At 42.7% G+C, this 20000-nt stretch overlaps 2 protein-coding genes and 1 long non-coding RNA gene across 3 annotated transcripts in view; all 3 read right to left on the bottom strand.

Moving 5' to 3' along the window:
* Nucleotides 1–9730, bottom strand: part of LOC134176916 (uncharacterized) — a 14614-nt gene extending 4884 nt beyond the window's left edge. Inside the window, exons 1-17 of the mRNA XM_062643598.1 lie at nt 9556–9730; nt 7076–7111; nt 6883–7001; nt 5581–5643; nt 5431–5519; nt 4642–4749; nt 4468–4577; nt 4326–4413; nt 3587–3695; nt 3428–3519; nt 3282–3371; nt 2957–3103; nt 2686–2887; nt 2516–2616; nt 1425–1482; nt 808–1137; nt 37–356 (exon numbers count right to left, since the gene is read on the bottom strand). Of these exons, the coding sequence (XP_062499582.1) occupies nt 37–356; nt 808–1137; nt 1425–1482; nt 2516–2616; nt 2686–2887; nt 2957–3103; nt 3282–3371; nt 3428–3519; nt 3587–3695; nt 4326–4413; nt 4468–4577; nt 4642–4749; nt 5431–5519; nt 5581–5643; nt 6883–7001; nt 7076–7111; nt 9556–9631 (2138 nt within the window). The 5' untranslated portion in view covers nt 9632–9730. The remainder of the gene's footprint in view (nt 1–36; nt 357–807; nt 1138–1424; nt 1483–2515; nt 2617–2685; nt 2888–2956; nt 3104–3281; nt 3372–3427; nt 3520–3586; nt 3696–4325; nt 4414–4467; nt 4578–4641; nt 4750–5430; nt 5520–5580; nt 5644–6882; nt 7002–7075; nt 7112–9555) is intronic.
* A 1289-nt stretch (nt 9731–11019) lies between these two features.
* LOC134177518 (uncharacterized) lies at nt 11020–16322 on the bottom strand. Its single transcript, XM_062644307.1, has 3 exons — nt 16208–16322; nt 15709–16059; nt 11020–11372 (listed from the first exon to the last, which is right to left on the bottom strand). The coding sequence occupies exons 1-3, from the start codon at nt 16254–16256 to the stop codon at nt 11095–11097; spliced, it is 678 nt and encodes a 225-aa protein (XP_062500291.1). The 5' UTR covers nt 16257–16322; the 3' UTR covers nt 11020–11094.
* On the bottom strand, nt 13511–14086 carry LOC134177524 (uncharacterized). The gene is made up of 3 exons (XR_009969536.1): nt 13980–14086; nt 13767–13897; nt 13511–13698 (listed from the first exon to the last, which is right to left on the bottom strand). It is a non-coding gene; the product is annotated as an uncharacterized LOC134177524 (long non-coding RNA).
* Nucleotides 16323–20000: the final 3678 nt, after the last annotated feature.

The following is a 20000-nucleotide window of genomic DNA, read 5'->3' on the forward strand; positions in this document are numbered from 1 at the left end:
TAAAGCTCACAATACTAAGACAGAAATACATCCTACCTCAATGTCATGACAACCTTTGTTGTGTAGTGTCCTTCCTCTTCCTCATCACTGATCATAATACGATGTGGATGGCTTGTAACGTGTATACCCACATCATGTGTGCCACTTGCAATCTCCATAAATGACGTACTGTCATTTTGGTTTTCTCCCACTCCAAGATCCAAGTTGGGTCGATCATTCTTCCTCATCACGTAGATGAAAATGGATACTGGCAAACTTGCTGCTCCATCTTCATCCCAGATTACCACTCTTACTTCTCTCTCACCTGCCATTGGTTCTGAATGATCCTCGTTTGCATACATCAGAGTCAACAAAAACTAGACAAACAAACACAAACACACAATTTATTTTTATGTACGACTAGCCGTATACAGTAAATCTGCTGTTCCGTTGTCATTTTATGCAAGATAAACCAATTTGTGTAATAAAATTGATCATGTAAGTTCAGTGTTGAAGTATACTCGGCTTCACTTGTATGTGGGGTGTCAAGTCTCAGTGTTGAAATGCAGTTTATTGATATTTCCAACTTGAAAATGAGTATATTAAGTATTTCAGATCATACGAATTGCACTAAACTGGAATTGTGTAGTAAACTATTTCTCACAAAAGTGATGCTTCATGATGTCTTTTATAAGAAATGTGTCACACACACACACACACACACACACACACACACACACACACGTACACACACACACACACACACACACACACACACACACACACACACACACACACACACACAATTACGTAAGCAATATATCTCACCATTTTTAGTTGGTAGAAAGTCACAGATCCTGTAAAATTCCATGCGTACATACCAAATGGCTCAACACTGAGTCCTAAGTGCTGAGCAAGAGTTCTATTCCACAGCAAAGTCTCATTCATCTTTGCATTGTTTAACCATATTGTGACCTTTGAAGCTGAACTACTGTCCACATCTACAAGTGTTGTAGTCATAGGAAAGACATCAGTGGGTTCGTCCTCTTCTGTAAAGTTAAAACGATGAGTGCGATCATCAAGAGTGGCAAACTTCCTGGGATCGGCTGAAGCATTAAACTGTAGAATGGGACCATCATTTACAGGAACAAATGTGATCTGAAAATACAAACAAATTGCAAGAAAATGGGTATGGACATTTACTATTTGTTGATATAAATTAACATTTATATCAATTACCATTGTATAAATTGTTTTATATTATTGTGTTTTTATATTATGTAATTTATTTATTAAATAATTTATGATTATAATTATTTGCCACTGTGTTTACATTCTAACAGTCAATAAGTAATATATATATATATATATATATATATATATATATATATATATATATATATATATATATATACATTGGTCACCACAATCTGATGTGAACGTACATTGATGTAAGCCGGTGAACTGAACATATCTCCATCCCATGCTGTGATGATGATTGTTCTAATAGAACAACAAACCAGTATTAGCTAGAGCAACACGTTTCTTAACAAACTACTGTATCTTATACTTAAGCTAGTGCTCCATCTAGAAATGGTATTGCAAGAGTGTAGGAAGCAAATGATAAGCAGTCTGTCTTAGCACGCGCTAAAGGGCGAAGCTACAGGGTGGGGCAATGTAACGCATGTTATTAGGGAAGTGTACATACAAAGTACTGCCACGAGTAATAATATATTAATTATTTAATTGGCTATACCCTTAAAACGAATGTTGGTGCCATTGAGCGTCCGGTGAAGTGCATTTTCTAAAACTGGTCTGGCCTGGTCGAACTACGTAGACGCTATGCCCATGTATTGTCTGTCAGCAGCTGTATGTGAGTCTACTGTTTCTATCTGACTTCTGTTTTTTGACTAAGACATTAAGCATTCCATTTTAAAAGTTACGAAGATGTCCTTGTTATGGTTTCATTACAATTCAAGTAAACTATTAGATGCTGTCAGTCTGTCTGTCTTTTTGTCTGTCCATCCGTGTGTGTGTGTGTGTGTGTGTGTGTGTGTGTGTGTGTGTGTGTGTGTGTGTGTGTGTGTCTATCTGTCTGTCTGTCTTTTTATCTGTCCATCTGTATGTGTATCTCCATCATTTTGTCTGTCTATCTGTCTGTCTGTCTTTTGTCTATCCATCCGTGTGTGTGTGTCTGTCTTTTTGCCTGTCTATCTGTCTGTCTGTCTTCTTGTCTGTCCATCCGTATGTGTGTGCCCATCTTTTTGTCTGTTTATCTGTCTGTATGCCTGTCTAGCTGTCTGTCCATGACTGTCTGTCTAGCTGTCTGTCCATGACTGTCTGTCTAGCTGTCTGTTTAGCTGTCTGTCTGTCTGTCTGTTCGTCCAGTTGCTTGTTTATTTGCCTTCCTTCTGCCTTTCTCATTCATCTCTTTTTGTCTCTACATCTTATATCAATTGCTTCTACATTTCTGTTTTCTAGCTTTCCATTTGTACACATATATCATGCAATCTCCTACAACAAGATTTACACTCACTTTTCATGAGGAAAGAAGAGACCAGGACGATGACGATTGTAATACTGAATCGACCGAAGCACTGTTTCATATTCTGCCAAAGTTGCTACACCATTCAGCTCCTAAACAAGACAAACGTCTACAAACTGACACACACACACATGTTTACAAACAACAGCACATCTACTCACAAACATAATCCCACTTCCATTGTAAGAACACACATCATCGTTCCAAGGAGCAACACATGTATCATTTAAAGATGTAACATTTGCGTTCACGTCCATACAGAAAGTACTGTATGTTGTATTGCCACGAGTCACTCCATCGGGCAGTGCTACTGAAAACACAATTTCATCTCCATCCACAGCGCCACACATCATGATAATGACTCTGTATACAAGCAAGACGAGAGCATACATGCATACATGCGTATTACAAATGTATGACATTGGCATCTACCCATTCAGTGTGGTGTTGTCTGGGTCTTCAATGGTTAGAGTTGCACTTATTCCTGTTGGTCCACTGCCTTCATCATATGTCACTGCTGTTGACCTTACTCCATCCAGTAAGACGACAGGAGGGTCATTCACATTGATAAGGTTTACGCTACATGTGTACACACACAAATGTACATACTGTGCATACACAAAGGTTAGAAATGCAATTGTATAGAAGAGATCCATTTCTCAATACATTAGATTATTGTATTAAAAATGGATATCCTTCAATAGACTAGATTATCATTGATCTAAATAGTATAATTTTCAGACATCTTACAACTTACACAACTGTGTTAGAGCCACTGAAGTCCCCATCAGAGACCATAAATATCAACATACGTGAGTCATATGGTTTCCCACCAAAGTCTTCTTGCCTGAAACATCCAGCTCATCATTCATACCCTCTTGCATTCTACATGGAACGCCATACTCATTAAAGTAGGTGACTCCATTAAGTAATTCTGTGTAATTGGCTGGTGTTCCATCTCCTGTCAGTGTCAACACACCAGTCATGTTGTTATACTACGAAGTTAAATCAAAGTTTATATAAAAAATAAATCTTACAACTGAAAGTATGACATGAGCTTACTTCCACAGATATGTGTGATGATGTTGTAGTAGTAGTAGTTAGCACCTCTTTTTCAATTGGAGAATTAGAATCATGTTGGATAGTAACTGTTGCAGACTTGATGGGAAAACTGGGAAACACAGACATTTGATGCTTAAAAAATAAGTATGCACATGCACGCACACATGCACACACACATGCACACATGCACACACACACGCACACACACACACACACACACACACACACACACACGCACACACACACACACACGTGCACACACACACACGCACACACACACACACACACACACACACACACATGCACACACACACACACACACACACACACACACACACACACACACACACACAGAGAGAGAGAAAAATACAGATAAAGTTACAAAAACCAAAGCAAACAAATAATCTCGCAAACTAAAACCTAACCTACATTCCGTTGGTTGTGGGGTCGGTCATTGGTCTACAGCAGTATTACTACAACCCTAGTGCATCCACCTTGGTTTACAAGCAAATGATAAACATACAAACAAACCAATAACATAACAACCAGACACACTGGCAAATAAAGAATCAGACAAACCAACAAACCAGCACATTGGCAGTCAAACAGCCACACAAGCAGACAAACAAACATACACACAAACAAACATACACACAAATCAACAATCAAAGAAACAAACTGATAAATACTTGTGCATGGACACACAGCAAAACAAAGAGAAGGCTATAGTACTACTTACAAATCATTGTCATCATCGCCTACAACCAAACTTCCACTGGTGACAGAAACAGGACTTAGCGCTCCCTCAATGAAATCAACTTCCGTATCTAACAAACAAATTTACAAACTAAAAATTGTCAAAAGTTAAACATTAACCTCACCAGTTATATTTACAACAGGTGGATGTAAATTCTCCCCAACATAACGTATTGTAGTTTCAATTACTTGAAAACCACATCTGGAGCCAAAGTTAATCCTCACTGTGATATCCCTTTAGTTATAACACACACACATACATTAGAGACAACAACAACTTCAGTGTATAGAACAATCACCTAAATTCTGGTGGTACTGTGCCTGCATTAGAAAGATATTCGTAAACCAGACTTAGTAAAACGTGAGTCAAATTTCCAGGTGAGTTTTGCTCAATCAACAGAGACCCTCTGTAAAAGTAAATGATTGGCATCTGTTGCAGTGTAAATTAGGTGACTACTAATTATATGACCATTTATATAGTAAATGTGTGTGTGGTGTGTGTGCGTGTGGTAACAGAGGAACATTGAGTCATTAGTTCAAGCCGTCTTCACAAGACGGAAGGCATCATCATCCCGATGGCCTACTTTCAGGTCCAGATCCAGATGTGTGTGTGCATGCACATGTCGCCTCTCTCTTCTCTTCCTTAAATTCTTTCCTTTCCTCTCTCCCAAACAGACAGACAAACAGACAGACAGAATATTATAACTTGGAAGTCATGCGTGCTGATCAAGCACTCAACTTAAGCAAGAAAACTGCTTAGTCTGGCCCAGCTAACTTCAAACCTAGAAAAATTGCAATATCCGGTGTTGGGAAAGTTGCAGCAACATGCTACAGTTGTTGCCATTCTCAGCTAGATATCCTGCTAATTTCAGGTATATATAATAGTTCAAATAAATCAATAGCTCTGGAAAAGCTTCCCCTACAGACAAGAGACTCTCAAATTCTCTCACTGTAGACCATTAGAGTGTCAAGAACTGACAAACAATTAAGATTTATGTATTTTAGAAACAAACAGTAGGCATGATAACCAATGAATCAGAAAAATAAACAAAATGCATGCATAGTGTTATACACTACAGTCGACTTACGTTCCTTTAGTAGTGCTGACAACACCTGACAAAGCTTCAACATCTTCAGTAGTGAGTCGTCCTTCAGATGGAACACTTTCAACAGCCAACTATAACACATATATAGAGCGCATACATTAACAACCCAAATCACCATGAAGTTGAACTCACAGTTTCTCGAACCAATGAACCAGATTGTCGCAAAGCAACATCAACTGTAATGTTGTCCCAATTCTGAAAACAGCAATTAGCGTTCAACCAATTGTACAGTGAGTATGCCTTCATCAAATCTCGTTTTGCAAACAAAAAGTGTAACAATGAGCACATATTACGTGTTGCCTACATACTTCACAACCAATGACTAGTTGAAATGTCTAGTGTTCACATGCATATGCGCGTGCGTGTGCGTGCGCGCGCGCACACACACACACACAAATGGACAAATGTTAAGTCCTCCGCGTCTTTCGACGTCGACCTTGAGGTTAGTTGCGAAGATAGCTCCCCCTGCCTCTAGAGACAGGGCCTCTATGCGCTATGGGAAATCTTGGGGCCAGCGCTACAATCCACATGGAGCTTGGCCAGAGTCATCCAGGGGCACTGACAATGGCCCAGCTCTGGGACTGGACACCAAGGCCACATGTACCCGTCTGCTGCATGATGTTGTTGCCAAACAAGCGGTCTTGTCCACCCCAGTCAATGACCAGGTACTCATTCATACTCCTGAGTCGAGAGAAGCAAGTGTGGGTGAGTTTCTTGCTCAAGGAAACTGCGACAGTGTCGCCTCCACCAGGATGAAACCTTCAACCCTCATCACGGAATACAAGATCCTGGATGTCATCACCACCGCTCTATCATCTGCTCCACGCCCCCCCCCCCTCCCCCCACACACCAGCTTGCTGCATGTGCATTCACAAATGTTGCAGTAGTAGCAGTAGTTGCTGTTCGAGTAGTGCTCTTAGGCTGACATGCTTACATGTATGCAATGTGCATGTCAAATTCAATTAGTACTACCATCAGTCCTACTTGTCTAGCTGTCCATTCGTCTGTTAGCTTGCCTTCTGTCCATTTATCCACCTGTCTGTCTGTCCGTCAGTCTGTCCGTCTGTCTGTCTGTCTGTCTGTCTCAATCAGTCCATCTGAACTGATGAACAGTCTAATAGACTAATATAGCTAGGTTTGCTTACTTTTGAGAATTTGCTCATTATTCACCATCAATAAACCAATCAATCAGTCTGTGTGTCATCTAGCTGTCTGTCTATCTGTCTGTCTGGCAATCTGTCTGTTGTATATATTTTCATAATACAACTCACACCAATGCTAATTAATTACAGAGTTCAGCAACCACAGACTGGTCGCCAGCATGTAAACAATCTGTCTGTTTACATGTGCACAGGCCAAATACAAGTATTTAGCCATACAACATGATCTGCTGCATTTCAATGGAAAACAAGTCTGTATGATTATATAACTAACCATTAGAGTGGCTCCAGTCACAGTCAAATCACTAGGATCTCTAATGAGAAAAGTATTTAGTCCATCCCCCTGCCTCAAGATAATTTCCGGTTGACCAGTAAGAGTAACCACTGGCTCATCTACAACACACATGTAATTTACTGCATTTCATCTGCTCATTGTTGCTTATGCTGAATGAAGTTGTCACTCTTACCACCTCCTCCCATACACACATGACCATCACCTGCAACTAAAACACAAAATACGTTCAGAACACGTCAAAGTAATGTGAGTAATTAATAAACGAAAGAGTTAAGAATGAGCAGTTTGACTCAGCCCAGAAAAAGCATGTAACATGATTAGTAAAAAAGTTGCAATATAATTAAGATATATATGATCAGAGGGGATTGTGGACAACTCACAAATCAGGTGCACTACATGGCTATCCCCTAGTCTTTCTACTATACCCCTCTATTTAACCCGGGGTGGGGGGAGCATGTACTATGATTATACTACAGTAATGTTGTCTGTCGACCAGTGACTGAACTGATCAACCAACCAACCAATCAACTGACAATTACAGGGGTGGATGCACCAGAGGCTGGTCCTTGGGCACCAAGCAAGCAAACATTTGGCACCAAAGCTTGAAGTCACTCAAGCAGTTGGTGACGTCACGCCTGTGACTGAAGAGGGTGATTCCGTGAACACGAAACATCACAAATGTATCATGATGATACATACATACATGAGTATGTATGTGTGTATGTGTGTATGTATGTCTAAATGTATGTATATACGTACGTTTGTATGTACTATGTAGGTAGATAGGTACGTAGTCTCAAACCAGTCTCATGCAGGTGTGTCCACTGAAGCATCTCATTTCCGTTAGGCACCAAAATGCACTGCTATAGTGCTACACCAAGACAGCAACCTTCTCCAAACTTAGCCACTCGTGATTTGGACTGCAGAATGTTTTCGCTTTGGTCAGTTCTCAGAGGCTCTTCTACTTCTTATCCTATTTGGTGTCAATTTGAGTGTGGAACATCTCAGATAACTGACACTTTAAATATACTGTTAAGTGCCGCCCACACTAAACCAGAATACATCCCAATCCAATCGGGGTAGGAGAGCCCACACTGGACTTTGAAAATGATAGGTCTGCCTCATTTTCGGTATCACATGACTGATGACCAACATGTACGTGTGGGTTCTTTGCTTGAGGAAAGCGTTGTTGATATGACGATGTAAGGTGAGCAAGAACAAAGATGAGTGAGGAGGGCTAGATGTCCCCACTACACTTGTAGAGACAACAACCACTATTTCTAATTGGATTCAACCGATTGGGATCAGATTGGGATCGAAACAGCCTCCCAATGTGGATTGGATTTATCGCGATCCAGTTGCCAGTGTGGACAGGGCTTTAGTGTACATGCAAGTGAAAAACCACACCGCCAGTAATTAATTAATTATCTCATATGATTAGCAAAACCTTCAGTGGGTAGATATACATGCAGCCAGTCCAGATTGCAACACACAAAGACAAACATTGACACAGAAAAACCAACAAAACAAAGTGCATTTGGCATATTTTGGGGTGCATGTGCTCCCTCAGCCACCCCAGGTAGAGAATTATGCAACATGTATCTACAGCACTGTACTCAGATGAGCTGAACAGAAACATAACCTGTGACATACAAGAGCAGTAAAATCAACATGCAAACACCTGTACAAACCCTAGCTACAACTTTCAAAGGTCAAACAAGATCTCTACTAGTGAACACAGAAGATATCATACACATAGATTCATATGCATACTGACGGGTACGTGTGGGAATTATGTAAAGGTAAATGCATGTGTAGATACAAATGAAGTCATTCATTAATTCATGGTGCAATGTATGTCTTGAAACCCTTTCAATCTCTAGGCCTAGCTCATCCCTATAGACACGGATTTTCGCGTCGAGTTTCCCTTCCTTGTCAACGCAATAGCAACCCCGCCGTCATAATTATATGTCTGTACGCATGACTGCGGTAGAGTTTTCAGCCAAGCACACAATGGATTAAATCTGTAGCAACTACTTCCATCTCAATCAGGCAAACAAGTTAATTCTTTCGCAGTCAACACTCAGTTTTCATGCGTAGATGCTCTACGCGTCTGGAACAAGCCCACATTCCGCTACACAACATCATGCATATAGGATTCAAGTATGAATGCTTAGACAACAAACGTAGTGACACTCCCAAATGCAAAGCACAGATGTCTCACTGAAGTCTGTCTAGATCTATCAGAGGTATCCGTCACAACACCAAGTGTCAGGTACTAAAGCATGCGATGCAAGTGTGATAACAACGAGCATAGTCTAGATCTCCCAAAGGCATGCATAACTCAACATCCGCATGTGTCTCGTCATCTCTACAGCGTATACACCATCTCTCGACAATCGCACACTAAAATACATTCGCTGTCGTTCTATAGATTCAAATCTGCGACGGATCGAGACGTTTCGCAAACCTCAAACGCGCCCAGTTAGTACGTAAGGTTTCCAAGCCAACTAGCTAATGATACAGACTTAGAACACGATACAGCCTCGTCTTCTTCTCACGATTGACAAACACACTCAAATTGGTCATATGCGACATGCGACTGCTTTCTACTGCAACTAAGATGCGTAGAGATACACACAGAAGTCTCACCGACAGTTATCAGCGTGCATGCGATCAGAGCAGAAGACAAACAAGCTGAGATGCCATCTTGTCGTTTCTTGATCATTTCGGCGTGTGTCTGTGTCGGGTGATGTGCGAATCTCAACGTGCCAGGCAGTTGCGATCACGGATAGAGCGCGGACGGATGTAATGACGAATACCCACGGCTCTGCGCAGGAATGTATTCGGTTGCTAAAAGGTTGGTAAGAAGCCTTGCAAGTGTGGTCTTTAATTGCTAAGATAAATCCGGGCTATGATATGAAGTTTACATTACCGTATAACCATTTTATTAATTAATTCATAGATACCGTAAATAGCTATAGGCCTGTCCACACTAGACCAGAATGGATCGCGATCCAATCGGGATAGCGAGCGTCCACACTGCACTTTGAAAACGATACCTCCGCCTCATTTCGCTATCACGTGACAGATGACCGATGTGTATGTGTGGTTTCTTTGCTTGTAGAAAGCGTTGATACAGCGACGTAAGGTGAGCGAGAACAAAGATGAGTGAGGAGTGCTAGATGTTCCGACTACACGCGTAGCGTACGTGAGGGTAATGCTATTTCTAATTGGATTCAACCGATCGGGATCGGATCGCGATCGAATCCACCTCGCGATGTGGATCGGACGGATCGCGATCGAGTTGCAAGTGTGGACAGCGTTGCGGTTGGATCGCGATCGGATCGCGATCCAGTTGCCAGTGTGGACAGGCCCTAACATGCTCTAGGTCAGCAAATTTGTCAGACACTTTGAAGGCAACTTCTAGTAAAAATGTCAGTAGATAGTGCAGGGCGTTTCCTACAGATTTAGTACACTTTTTGGGTGCTTAGGCTGTGTCTCACTTGCTGATCTTTAAACATGTTTAACTCTAAACACGTTTAGACTCTAAACATGTTTAGTTGACAGTGTCTCCACTTGTCCATCTAAATTTTAGTATTCCGGGCTATTAAAAGAATTATCCGGGACTTTGTTGTACCTCGCAAATTCGTTTTTTGTGCACCAGACAGTGAGAAATTGTCTTCTGGTCGTCTGAAGGACAATCAGAGACACACAAGTCTCTGTCTTCGCCGAAATCGCTCTCTCCTGACACTCAGCATCCGTCTACGCACTCTCTGACATTGCGTAATTCTGTCTTCTTCCAATAGTCTCCAAAGAAAAGAAAGAACAGTGCGAAAGAACTAACAACCACTGTCGTGGAACGCGTGTTACTATCACGTGACCGTTAAACCTAAACCACTTTCGTTAATTAAATCACTTGTATGTTGGTCCAAGACCATGCAACTTCTGGTAAAAATTTCATCCGGAACTTTTTGTGTAATTCTGCTAACAAACAAACAAACAAACAAAAAACAAACAAACAAAAAACAAACAAACAAAAATCAAAACAAATGGAAGCAAAAACACAACCTCCTTGACAGAGGTGACTACAGACTAACACATGCATATAGCCACTTAACAACAAAAGACTATGATATGATATGATATATTTCTGTCGCACCTATCTAGCACACATACTGAACTAAACACTTACTCACTTTGAACTGTAAAATATACTGTCCCGCTTCTAAGTCCAGCCTTGTTCTCACCAACACACTCGTATTCTCCAGCATCAGTTTCTTTGACTTTGTCAATAGTATAGCTCACAGTTTTTGTAAGTGATGCATTTTTCAGTATCTCTCCTGTTTTCTGCCGCCTGATGAACAGGTAAGAAGGATCTGGTTTAGCTTCAGGAGATTCACAAGTAATCGTCACGGAATCCGACAAGTTGGTATTAGGAGCAGTAAACTGACTGATGGTAGGAGCAACTAAAACAAAGAAGTTCGTGTATATTAAAATGCACTACTTGCACACACATACTACAGACACAATCAGTCATTTATATAAATGAAGTCCTCAGTTCAAAAATCTTTCTTAGCACCTAATCCTTCTAGCATGATGCATAGTCACTTTTTTTAGAAAGACAACGACCCACTCACAGAGCTGCCAACTCTCCCGCATTGAGCGGGAGACTCTCGCATTTGGGACCCTTCTCCCGCCTACCCGCATTTGGCATCAAATCTCCCGCATTCTGACCATTGGTGGGCGTGCCTGTTCTGTGTAACCATTAACCATACACTTACCCTTAATAATTAACGAAGTTACTGATCATGTGATCTGGATATCAATGTCTATGTGCAGCCCCTCTCTCCATCTGGCTCTTTCATACATACTTGGTCACAATCAGAGTCTCCGGGTCACAATATTGACATAGAAGGAGGAGTCAAACTGTCCGAAAGTGGAAAGGGGAAGGAGCTAGCTATCCTAGACTACCAAGGAGTTGTCTAGAGTTATCTAAGAAAGCCACAAAACAATAGAATCTAGAACATCTCAACTAGCAGCGAGAATGTGTACATACCTCGTTCTTATATTTAGTCTAGACTTTAATTAATATATTTACTAACGGGCAGTAGTACGTACAAGTTCTGTGTCTATTTTGTTGCACTTTGCTTATTCTTAGTGTACTATTTATATATTATTTAACACTTATTACAAAACAAAATTTATTGATATTAATGCTATTGTAGGCGTGTCAAAAAATTGTTAAACTCCCGCATTCTCCCGCATTTTTCTTGCAAACTCACGCGTTTTGATTCAGCTAGGTTGGCAGGTCTGCACCCATAATTTCTGTTTAAAAGAGAATCACTGCTTTATCAAAAAAATGTTCAGAAAATATAGTATCAGGAAACGTTGCATTGGTATCTGTTTAGTTTGCAACGTGTAACAAGATTGAACAGGAAGTCATGCACTGTTCGCTTTCAAATCTCATCCTGATCCTCAAACTGTTAACCGCGTAGTCTCGCGTGGCCAAACGTTCGCGCGCGGAGGGAGGGGCGCTGGTATGCATGACGTCATGATTAGCTGTTACAGCGCAAAATGACTTTTTTTTAGTACAGGTAGTTACAATATATGAAAGCGTCCTTTTCATCCTACAATTTTCTATTGCAAACTGTAAATTAACTTGCACAGACGGAGATCTGCTCCTCCTCGAGCAGCAGATAGTTGACCGGATGTCAGAATGACGAGACTAGTTGGATGGATTGCGTTCTTTGCAAAGCGACTACGAAACCTGCGACCCGCCGTTTAGTGCACAGTTCTCGCAATGAACATCTTAAGGTAATCTTAAAAGAGTTTGTGGCCGAGTTTTACCCTGATTCGGTGTGCCTCATGCTCCCACCACACTCTTGGCTCTGTCGACCTTGCGCAAGAAATCTAGAAAAGTCGAAATCCCTACGAGATGAGCTCAATAGGAAGGAGGCAGAGTTGCAAGGGCAGGTCAACGCCGTTGGGAAATTGCATGGTCTAGCACTGGTCTTCCTATAACAGAGTAGGCGTTCCTAATTGTGGACACTCCCCGGTAATTTGAGTTACAAACGCTGTTTCTCTGGTAACCTGCAACGGAGAGAGAGGGAAACATATCCGATGCAAGCACCAACGTCTAAGCTTTGGAACAATACCTGTACGACTAGAATCGCACAACGTCTGCTAGCGTACTAGCACAATATACGGAATAACGTCTGTGAACAGCCCAAACGAGGGTGTATCCTAATTGTGGACATTTTTTTCTCCGCCACAGAAAGCGACTGGGTCTGAGTAACAGCTGGACTAGATACCTGAATGGTTTCCGCACAAGCTGGTATTTTGGGCCGCAATCAGAACCATGTTCTGTTGTGTATCACGACGATTCACCTGCGAAACTGTTAGCACGTACAAGGTTCCTCCCATCACGTCCACAAATTCGAGGTACGTACACGAATCGATCTTTTGTTGGATCATGAAAATGCCCTGACGTTAGTTAAGCAATTATCGAGTACCTTGGTAAAGTTTTGAGCCTAGTTACATTGACTTGTAACGTGCTAGAGAAGCGCATTATGTGCATGGAGCGAACGTGTAATTCCAGTCCAGTAAACACCTGAATATCTTCACTCATACTAGATCTAGACATCATTAATCCACTTACAATCTAACTGTTTCACTGCTACTACATCTGGCCACAACAGGGTATGAAATGAGAACGAACAAAGTAGGTGCAATGTCAATATCAGCGACATTCGTAATCCAGACAGAATTTGACTGTCTTCACTGCTACTAGATCTGACAACAATAAGACACAAATTGAAAACCTACAAACTCACCTAGGATAGGCGGAAGGTCAAAACTACCTTGTCTGATATCAATAATCAGCTCAACCAGCAACACAAAAAGATGCTAGAACCACAGTTTACAGTTCAGACGTTCATCTAAACATGATTGATCGTCTCCTGTATTGTATCGTAGACAGAACACTTGGTTTCTGCAAAATTTGAAAGGCACGACGCCATTTTAGACAGAGGTGATACACCACAGAACATGGCTTTGATTGCGGCCCAAAATACCAGCTTGTGAGGCAACCATTCAGGTATCTAGTCCAGCTGTTACTCAGACTCAGTCACTTTCTGTAACAGAGAAAAAGTGTCCACAATTAGGATACACCCCTCGTCCAGGCTGTTTACAGACGTTATCCCGTATATTGTGCTAGTGCGCTAGCTGACGTTGTGCGATTCTAGTCGTACAGGCACAGTACTGTACCGTTACGAAGCCTAGACATTGCTGCGTATATCGGACATGTTTCACTGTCTCTTCGTGCAGGCTACCAGATAAAACAGCGATTGTAACTCAAATTACCGGGGAGTGTCCACAATTAGGTACATCTACCCCTACCCCATACACACGAGCTCTCCTAACTATTGTAGGCCCAGCGCGTGCTGGCATAGTCTCGCGTAGCCAGACCGTTTCTAAATACTTCCCCCGACTAAAATTTAGTGCTGGCACCAGAGCCCTATATAGAGCTCTCTAGAGGTCTCTGGCTGGCACGGGTCAGGGCTGAATGCAATCGTCGTGTGAATGCGGGCCGAGGCGGGCCGAGGCGGGCCGAGCCGTGCTGGCCTGGCCCACCACAACTTGACGGGCCAGCACGGGTTGGCCCAGGTCAGCGCGGCTTCAAATCTTCGTGTGAATGCGGGTCAAGCCAGGCTGACGGCCACGCATGCTCACTAGATACGAAAAGGGCGTGGTCAGAGCACGAAACCTTGTGTACCTCATTGAAGTGTGGGGCGAGGACAGCATCCGGGTTCAAATTGAAGGCTGTGCTAGAAACAGGGAAGTTTACGTCAAATTAGCGGAACAAATGAAGGAAGAGGGATGCGAACGGGCGTTGCAGTGTTTCTACAGACAACGTAGCTAGCGTGCGCACCAAGGAACACGCCTTACGATCTCGGCTGGCTCGCTTTTCTCTACACGTCGTGTGAACAAGAGCTGGCTCGCTTTACTAGCCCGGGCTGGCTCGGCTCGGCTCGGCCCAGTTTGGAACTGCGCTCGTGTGAATTGGGTAGTAATTAGATACGGCGCTCACGTTGCAGTCACAAAGCGATCTAACTTGAACTTTTAGTAGCGCAATCAAAGGAGTCACCACAATAACTAATTAGTGACTGTCCCTCTGATATCGATCGTTTTCTCTTTTGCAAGAAATCAAACACAAGCGGTACGATAGCGTAGCACAGCGACTTGCCACCGCCGGTGGGAAAGGACACAAAAACGTCTCTACCCACTACAAAGTGTTTCACTACCTGTTCCTGTAAAGGTCGAAGCTCGAGGTACCCCATGGACTTAGTTGCAAACAGAATGGCAAATGAAATCGACTCTTCATCGTACGACATTCTAGCGATTGAAGCCATGAAGTCCCGGACGTGGTTAAGCTACGCCCATAACTGCGGTTCTGCAACATGATTGGTCACGTCAAGATTCTGGCGTCGCCAACAAAATCCGGCCACTGTGTCTCGACGTACTACACCCGTCACGACGTCTACACCCCTCCCCCCGCGCGCAAACGTCCGTACTACACATCCCTCCTACGAGCGCAAACGTCATTATCAGCCCACATTACAACTAAACACAATATGTCCCTTCTAGCATTTGAGGAATGCGGTTCTTCGAACTTCCCCGAAGAAGCCAGTCAATGCAAACGACTATTTTAGGAGCAGACACGTCACTTAGATCCCGCAGTCTCATACGACAACACGAGGACTGGACACACATCTAAAATTCTAGCAACACGACTTCACTCACTTGCAAGCTCCACCTTACGAGTCGGACCAGAGCGAGACACAAGTCCAAGAATAGGATCATTTACTTGTATAGTGCACTGCCATTCGCCTTCGTATTTCTTACTGAATCTGTCAATCTTGAGTTTTAGTGTCTCGGGTTCAATCATGACCAGAGAATCACCCCTAAACTTCTGTAACGCATTTCCAAAAAAGCTTTCGTCAAACGATCTAATTTGATACACAGGAAAGACGCTATCATTCCGCTTGCACCATAACGCAACACTTGTATTCTCCACCACGACGTAGCTAATAGGGTAGACAGTCCATCCACCACTCAGTGTAACATTCTCATACAGATTTAGTGTCTGACCGCCTGCATACAAAAACAACTAAAACTACGAGGAGACAACCACGAAAGCACGCAATCGCGCCCGCTTTCTTGCTGCGACACCCGACCTGCCGACACAAAACAGTGCCGAGGTGAGAGCGACTGCGCTTTCTCTACAGCACTCTACGCTTACCTGACAGCGACACTAAAGTCAAACACGTCAGTACTCGCAACACAATCATGACGGTGACGGTAAAGCAGGCGAAGACACTTTCTAGTCTAGTCCTTGTGCGGAAACTCGTAAGAAGCTTCTTTGCTAGGAACTTCGTTTCACCCCTCCGGTATACCAAGGTTTGTCGATGACATCTGGTAGAGCTGGTGTGACTACTAAATAATTTTGATGTCGGCAGTCTGAGAAGTGTTCGACGTTTCCGGTGTAACGCATTAACAAAAGTTGTAGGTTTGGCTTCGTGTATACCCAGACCGTATTCGTTGTGTTGTTAAAGCAATTCTATTGTTATGTACAGGTAATTCGACTTCGCAACGACTGATCTGAAATCGTCTCATCATGAGGTTTTGACTGATGTAATTATCAACTCGCTAGCTTCACGTTTTGGACATATCCGGGTTTCTTTCACGACGTTAGCTACAGCGCACGTAGTAGAAATGTGCCCGGACTTAGCTGACTCAACATGATGAAGATGACTCAACACGTGGGTGTAAATGAATGAACCGGATAAGAATGACTCGACCCGGCTCAACACGTGGGTTTAATTAAATGACCGAGAATGACTCAACCTGCATGGATGCGCCTGACACGGAAGTAGAATGTTGCAGGATGTAGTGAAGTAGTGGTTTCGCAGCAGCAGTCGACAGTAGTATCTAGATAATAGTAATAAAAAGCGCATTGATTCTGACACACGATCTGGGTCGGTTGTGAGTATACTACTACTAGTACTACTACTACTACTATACTACTAGAGTTTATCATTGTTGTTGTCGCGTTGCCTTCTCTGTACACAACACCGTCAAGCAGTCAGTAAAGGTTGTCACATAATGTCGGATACGGACTCTGAAAGACTGGAGGAAACTGCTTTCGAAGTGGCTTCTTCTGTATCTCTTGCTTCAAGCTCAAAGGTGGTTTGTCTTGACTGGAATTATTGTCTCTGTCATACTGTTGAAAGTGCATCATCTAATCCCATTATACAATTTTCGCATCGCAGTTGGGAAAAACTACACGAAGTATCACGTGTAAGAGGAGATGTCGATCCCACGTACGATTTTTTTTGTCTAGAAAACGCAGTTCTTCAGACGATCCTCCTAGAGGAGGCTACCACCGTCGGTGTTACCAAGACTACACACGAGCAAACTAATGTATTGCGTCTTCTCCGTCGCAAGCTAGCAGAGTCCTCAGCATTGAAAGAGGCGATACCTTCGTCGGCTCAATCTCGCAGTGACAACACAAGACACGTTCGAAGCGCTTTTCCAGTTACCGACTACAAGTTTTGTATTATTTGTCAAAAAATACCAGCAAACAAAAATGAACGAAACGTCGTCTCGTTTCCTGTGAATTGGACACCGGTGCCCAATCGCCTTACAAAGGCCGCTCAACTACACAAAGATGAACGTTTGCTATTAGCATTACAAGGAGATATCTAGGCCAATGAGGTTAAATACCATGCACCGATCTTGCTACGTCTGTTTTACAAAAATAACTCGTTAGGCGGTTCCTGCTGACGACGATGGTGATGCTTGCACATCAAAGTCGGAAGACGAAATTACGGGAGCCGACACCGAGGCATCTAGTGTAGTGACCAGCATCGTGCAAACACGCATACTAGAGCGTCGACAGGTTATTCGTACAAAGATATTGCGAGGTGTATTTTCAAGAGCAATCTCGAATCCTACATATTGGACAGAAAAACTGAAAAGACTGTTGAGACCGCGCTTTGGAGAACGTTTGTCGTTTTGGTGCACAAAAAATTAGACCGAAGGAGAGGTGGTATATGCGTCAGACCTTAGAACTGGAGTAGTGCTTCAAGCTCTCCTAGAGTCGTCTTCGGTATCTGGAAACTATAATCTGGAGCATCCTCGGTTTCTCAGCTTCGCTTGCTGTTACACACTCTGTCACACCATCTGCGGAATTGTATCACGCAGCCATGAATCTGCGTTCATCTGTGCTCAATCTAAAAACGAAATGCCTTGGCTACCCAGGGCCGTTGACGTCACAGAAGAGGACATTAGAATTCCTAGCGATTTGTACAATTTTCTAGCGTGGATTCTCGGTGGATGGGAAACCGCGTTTGATTTTTACGTCGAACATTCATCCCGAGTGGAGACTGATGCACGTATTCATCGATTAGTAATGTCTTTTGCTTAGGTGTAGTTTATGTAACACACAACGGTCGAGTCAAAGCGCTATATCATATCGCTTTATCCACTGCAATTCGTCATCTCATGAGAAACACGACAATTCTCTCTCTGATGAACAAGTTCGGGCATTGTATTTCGCGCGCACAGCTGGACGAAGTTGATAAGGGAGTAGCAAAACAACTACTTGAGGAGAGAGAGTTTATGTCATACATTCCCAGTAACATTCAGCTTGGTCGACCTGCAGTCTTTTGCTTCAACAATAATGATATCCTAGAAGAGACGTTGTCTGGAAAGAGTTCCACCCACTGTACTAATGGTATACTAGTGCAGCGTAGTGCAAGTATCGCTGTCATTGTGGAACCGCGTAGCTTGTGGAACCGGATAATGTCAGAGGATGGAATTCGAACGTACTGGTTTCGTGAACCAGCTCTTACATATGATCACAAAGAAGCTGACACGAGAATGTTTGTTCATGCCAAACATGCATATTCGACGGAAGGTGGTCAAGCGCAGACTGTCGTGATATCATCGCCAGACACTGATGTCGCAGTCATTGAAATTTACATTCATTCTCTATTGATGCCAGATTATTGTGGTCGACTGATACCAAAGAACGTAAACGAATTATTGATTTAGGAGCAATTGCAAACAGCTTAGGTTAATTGAGATCTTGTGCGTTTTCTGGGTGCTATACTACGTCATGTTTTGGAGGGAAAGGTAAACGAGCCACTTTCCACCTCCTACAACAAAAAAATTGGATTCTGTTTGGATGGCAGTGTATGGCCTAGGAAACTCATTGCCCTGCCGTGACGACGATACAGAACGGTGTAAGGCGTCGATATGCCATTTGTACAAACTACTAATGTACATGTCCATGTTTTGATTCCGGTTTGGGATTCACGGATGTTTGCGGGTGTTGCAATTGCAAAAACATACGCAAGGAAGAGTCCAACACTATAGGATAAGAGAAAGCTAACTCCACCTCCGCAAAGTTGTACGATACAGCACTACCTTCTGACTTTGATGAAGATGATTCGGAATCTGATTCAGACTCTGATATTGAGTGACCACAATACTTTTATAGATTAATCGCAGTGTTTAATTAAGTTAAACGATGTAGTACACTTGCTGCAGTAGTTATTTTAGCGTATTTTAACGTTGCGCAACGAGTTCATATACTTATCACTTAATTAATAAACAACATTAGCTAAATCAAGAAAAACGCTGTAAAGCCCAAATTGCGCTCTTTTTACGACGGTCTGGTGTCCAAGGCTTTACTAACGGAAATTGATATGCTCTAGTGCAGGTGTCGCACATTTCTGACGCTGCCAACATTTAAAATATCCATGTACTACAACATCCCTTTACATCCGTAATAGAAAACCTTGGTATACCCGGGGGGGGATGAAATGAAATGACACGCTACGAACTTCCGCACAAGGACTAACGGCTGAAATGTTGACATGAGGTAACGACAGTTTAATTTTAATAAATTAGAATACGTCACCAGTAGCCTCGGCCTCCCAGACCCGTGTAGCGCCAATTCAACCGTCAACGCTCTTGAGTCGGCGCTACACGGGTCTGGGAGGCCAAGGCTTCACGGTTACTGTGGT

The sequence above is a fragment of the Corticium candelabrum genome, chromosome 3 (genome assembly GCF_963422355.1).
Source record: "Corticium candelabrum chromosome 3, ooCorCand1.1, whole genome shotgun sequence".
Lineage (NCBI taxonomy): Eukaryota > Metazoa > Porifera > Homoscleromorpha > Homosclerophorida > Plakinidae > Corticium > Corticium candelabrum.

What these genes read in the sequence shown, in the direction of transcription:
- LOC134177518 (XM_062644307.1), bottom strand. Translation starts at nt 16,256, where the DNA reads ATGATTGTGTTGCGAGTACTGACGTGTTTGACTTTAGTGTCGCTGTCA. An exon ending in GACTTTAGTGTCGCTGTCAG is followed by an intron (nt 16,060 to 16,207) that starts GTAAGCGTAGAG and finishes TTTTGTATGCAG; the next exon opens with GCGGTCAGACACTAAATCTG. An exon ending in TCGTAAGGTGGAGCTTGCAA is followed by an intron (nt 11,373 to 15,708) that starts GTGAGTGAAGTC and finishes TCTTTGTTTTAG; the next exon opens with TTGCTCCTACCATCAGTCAG.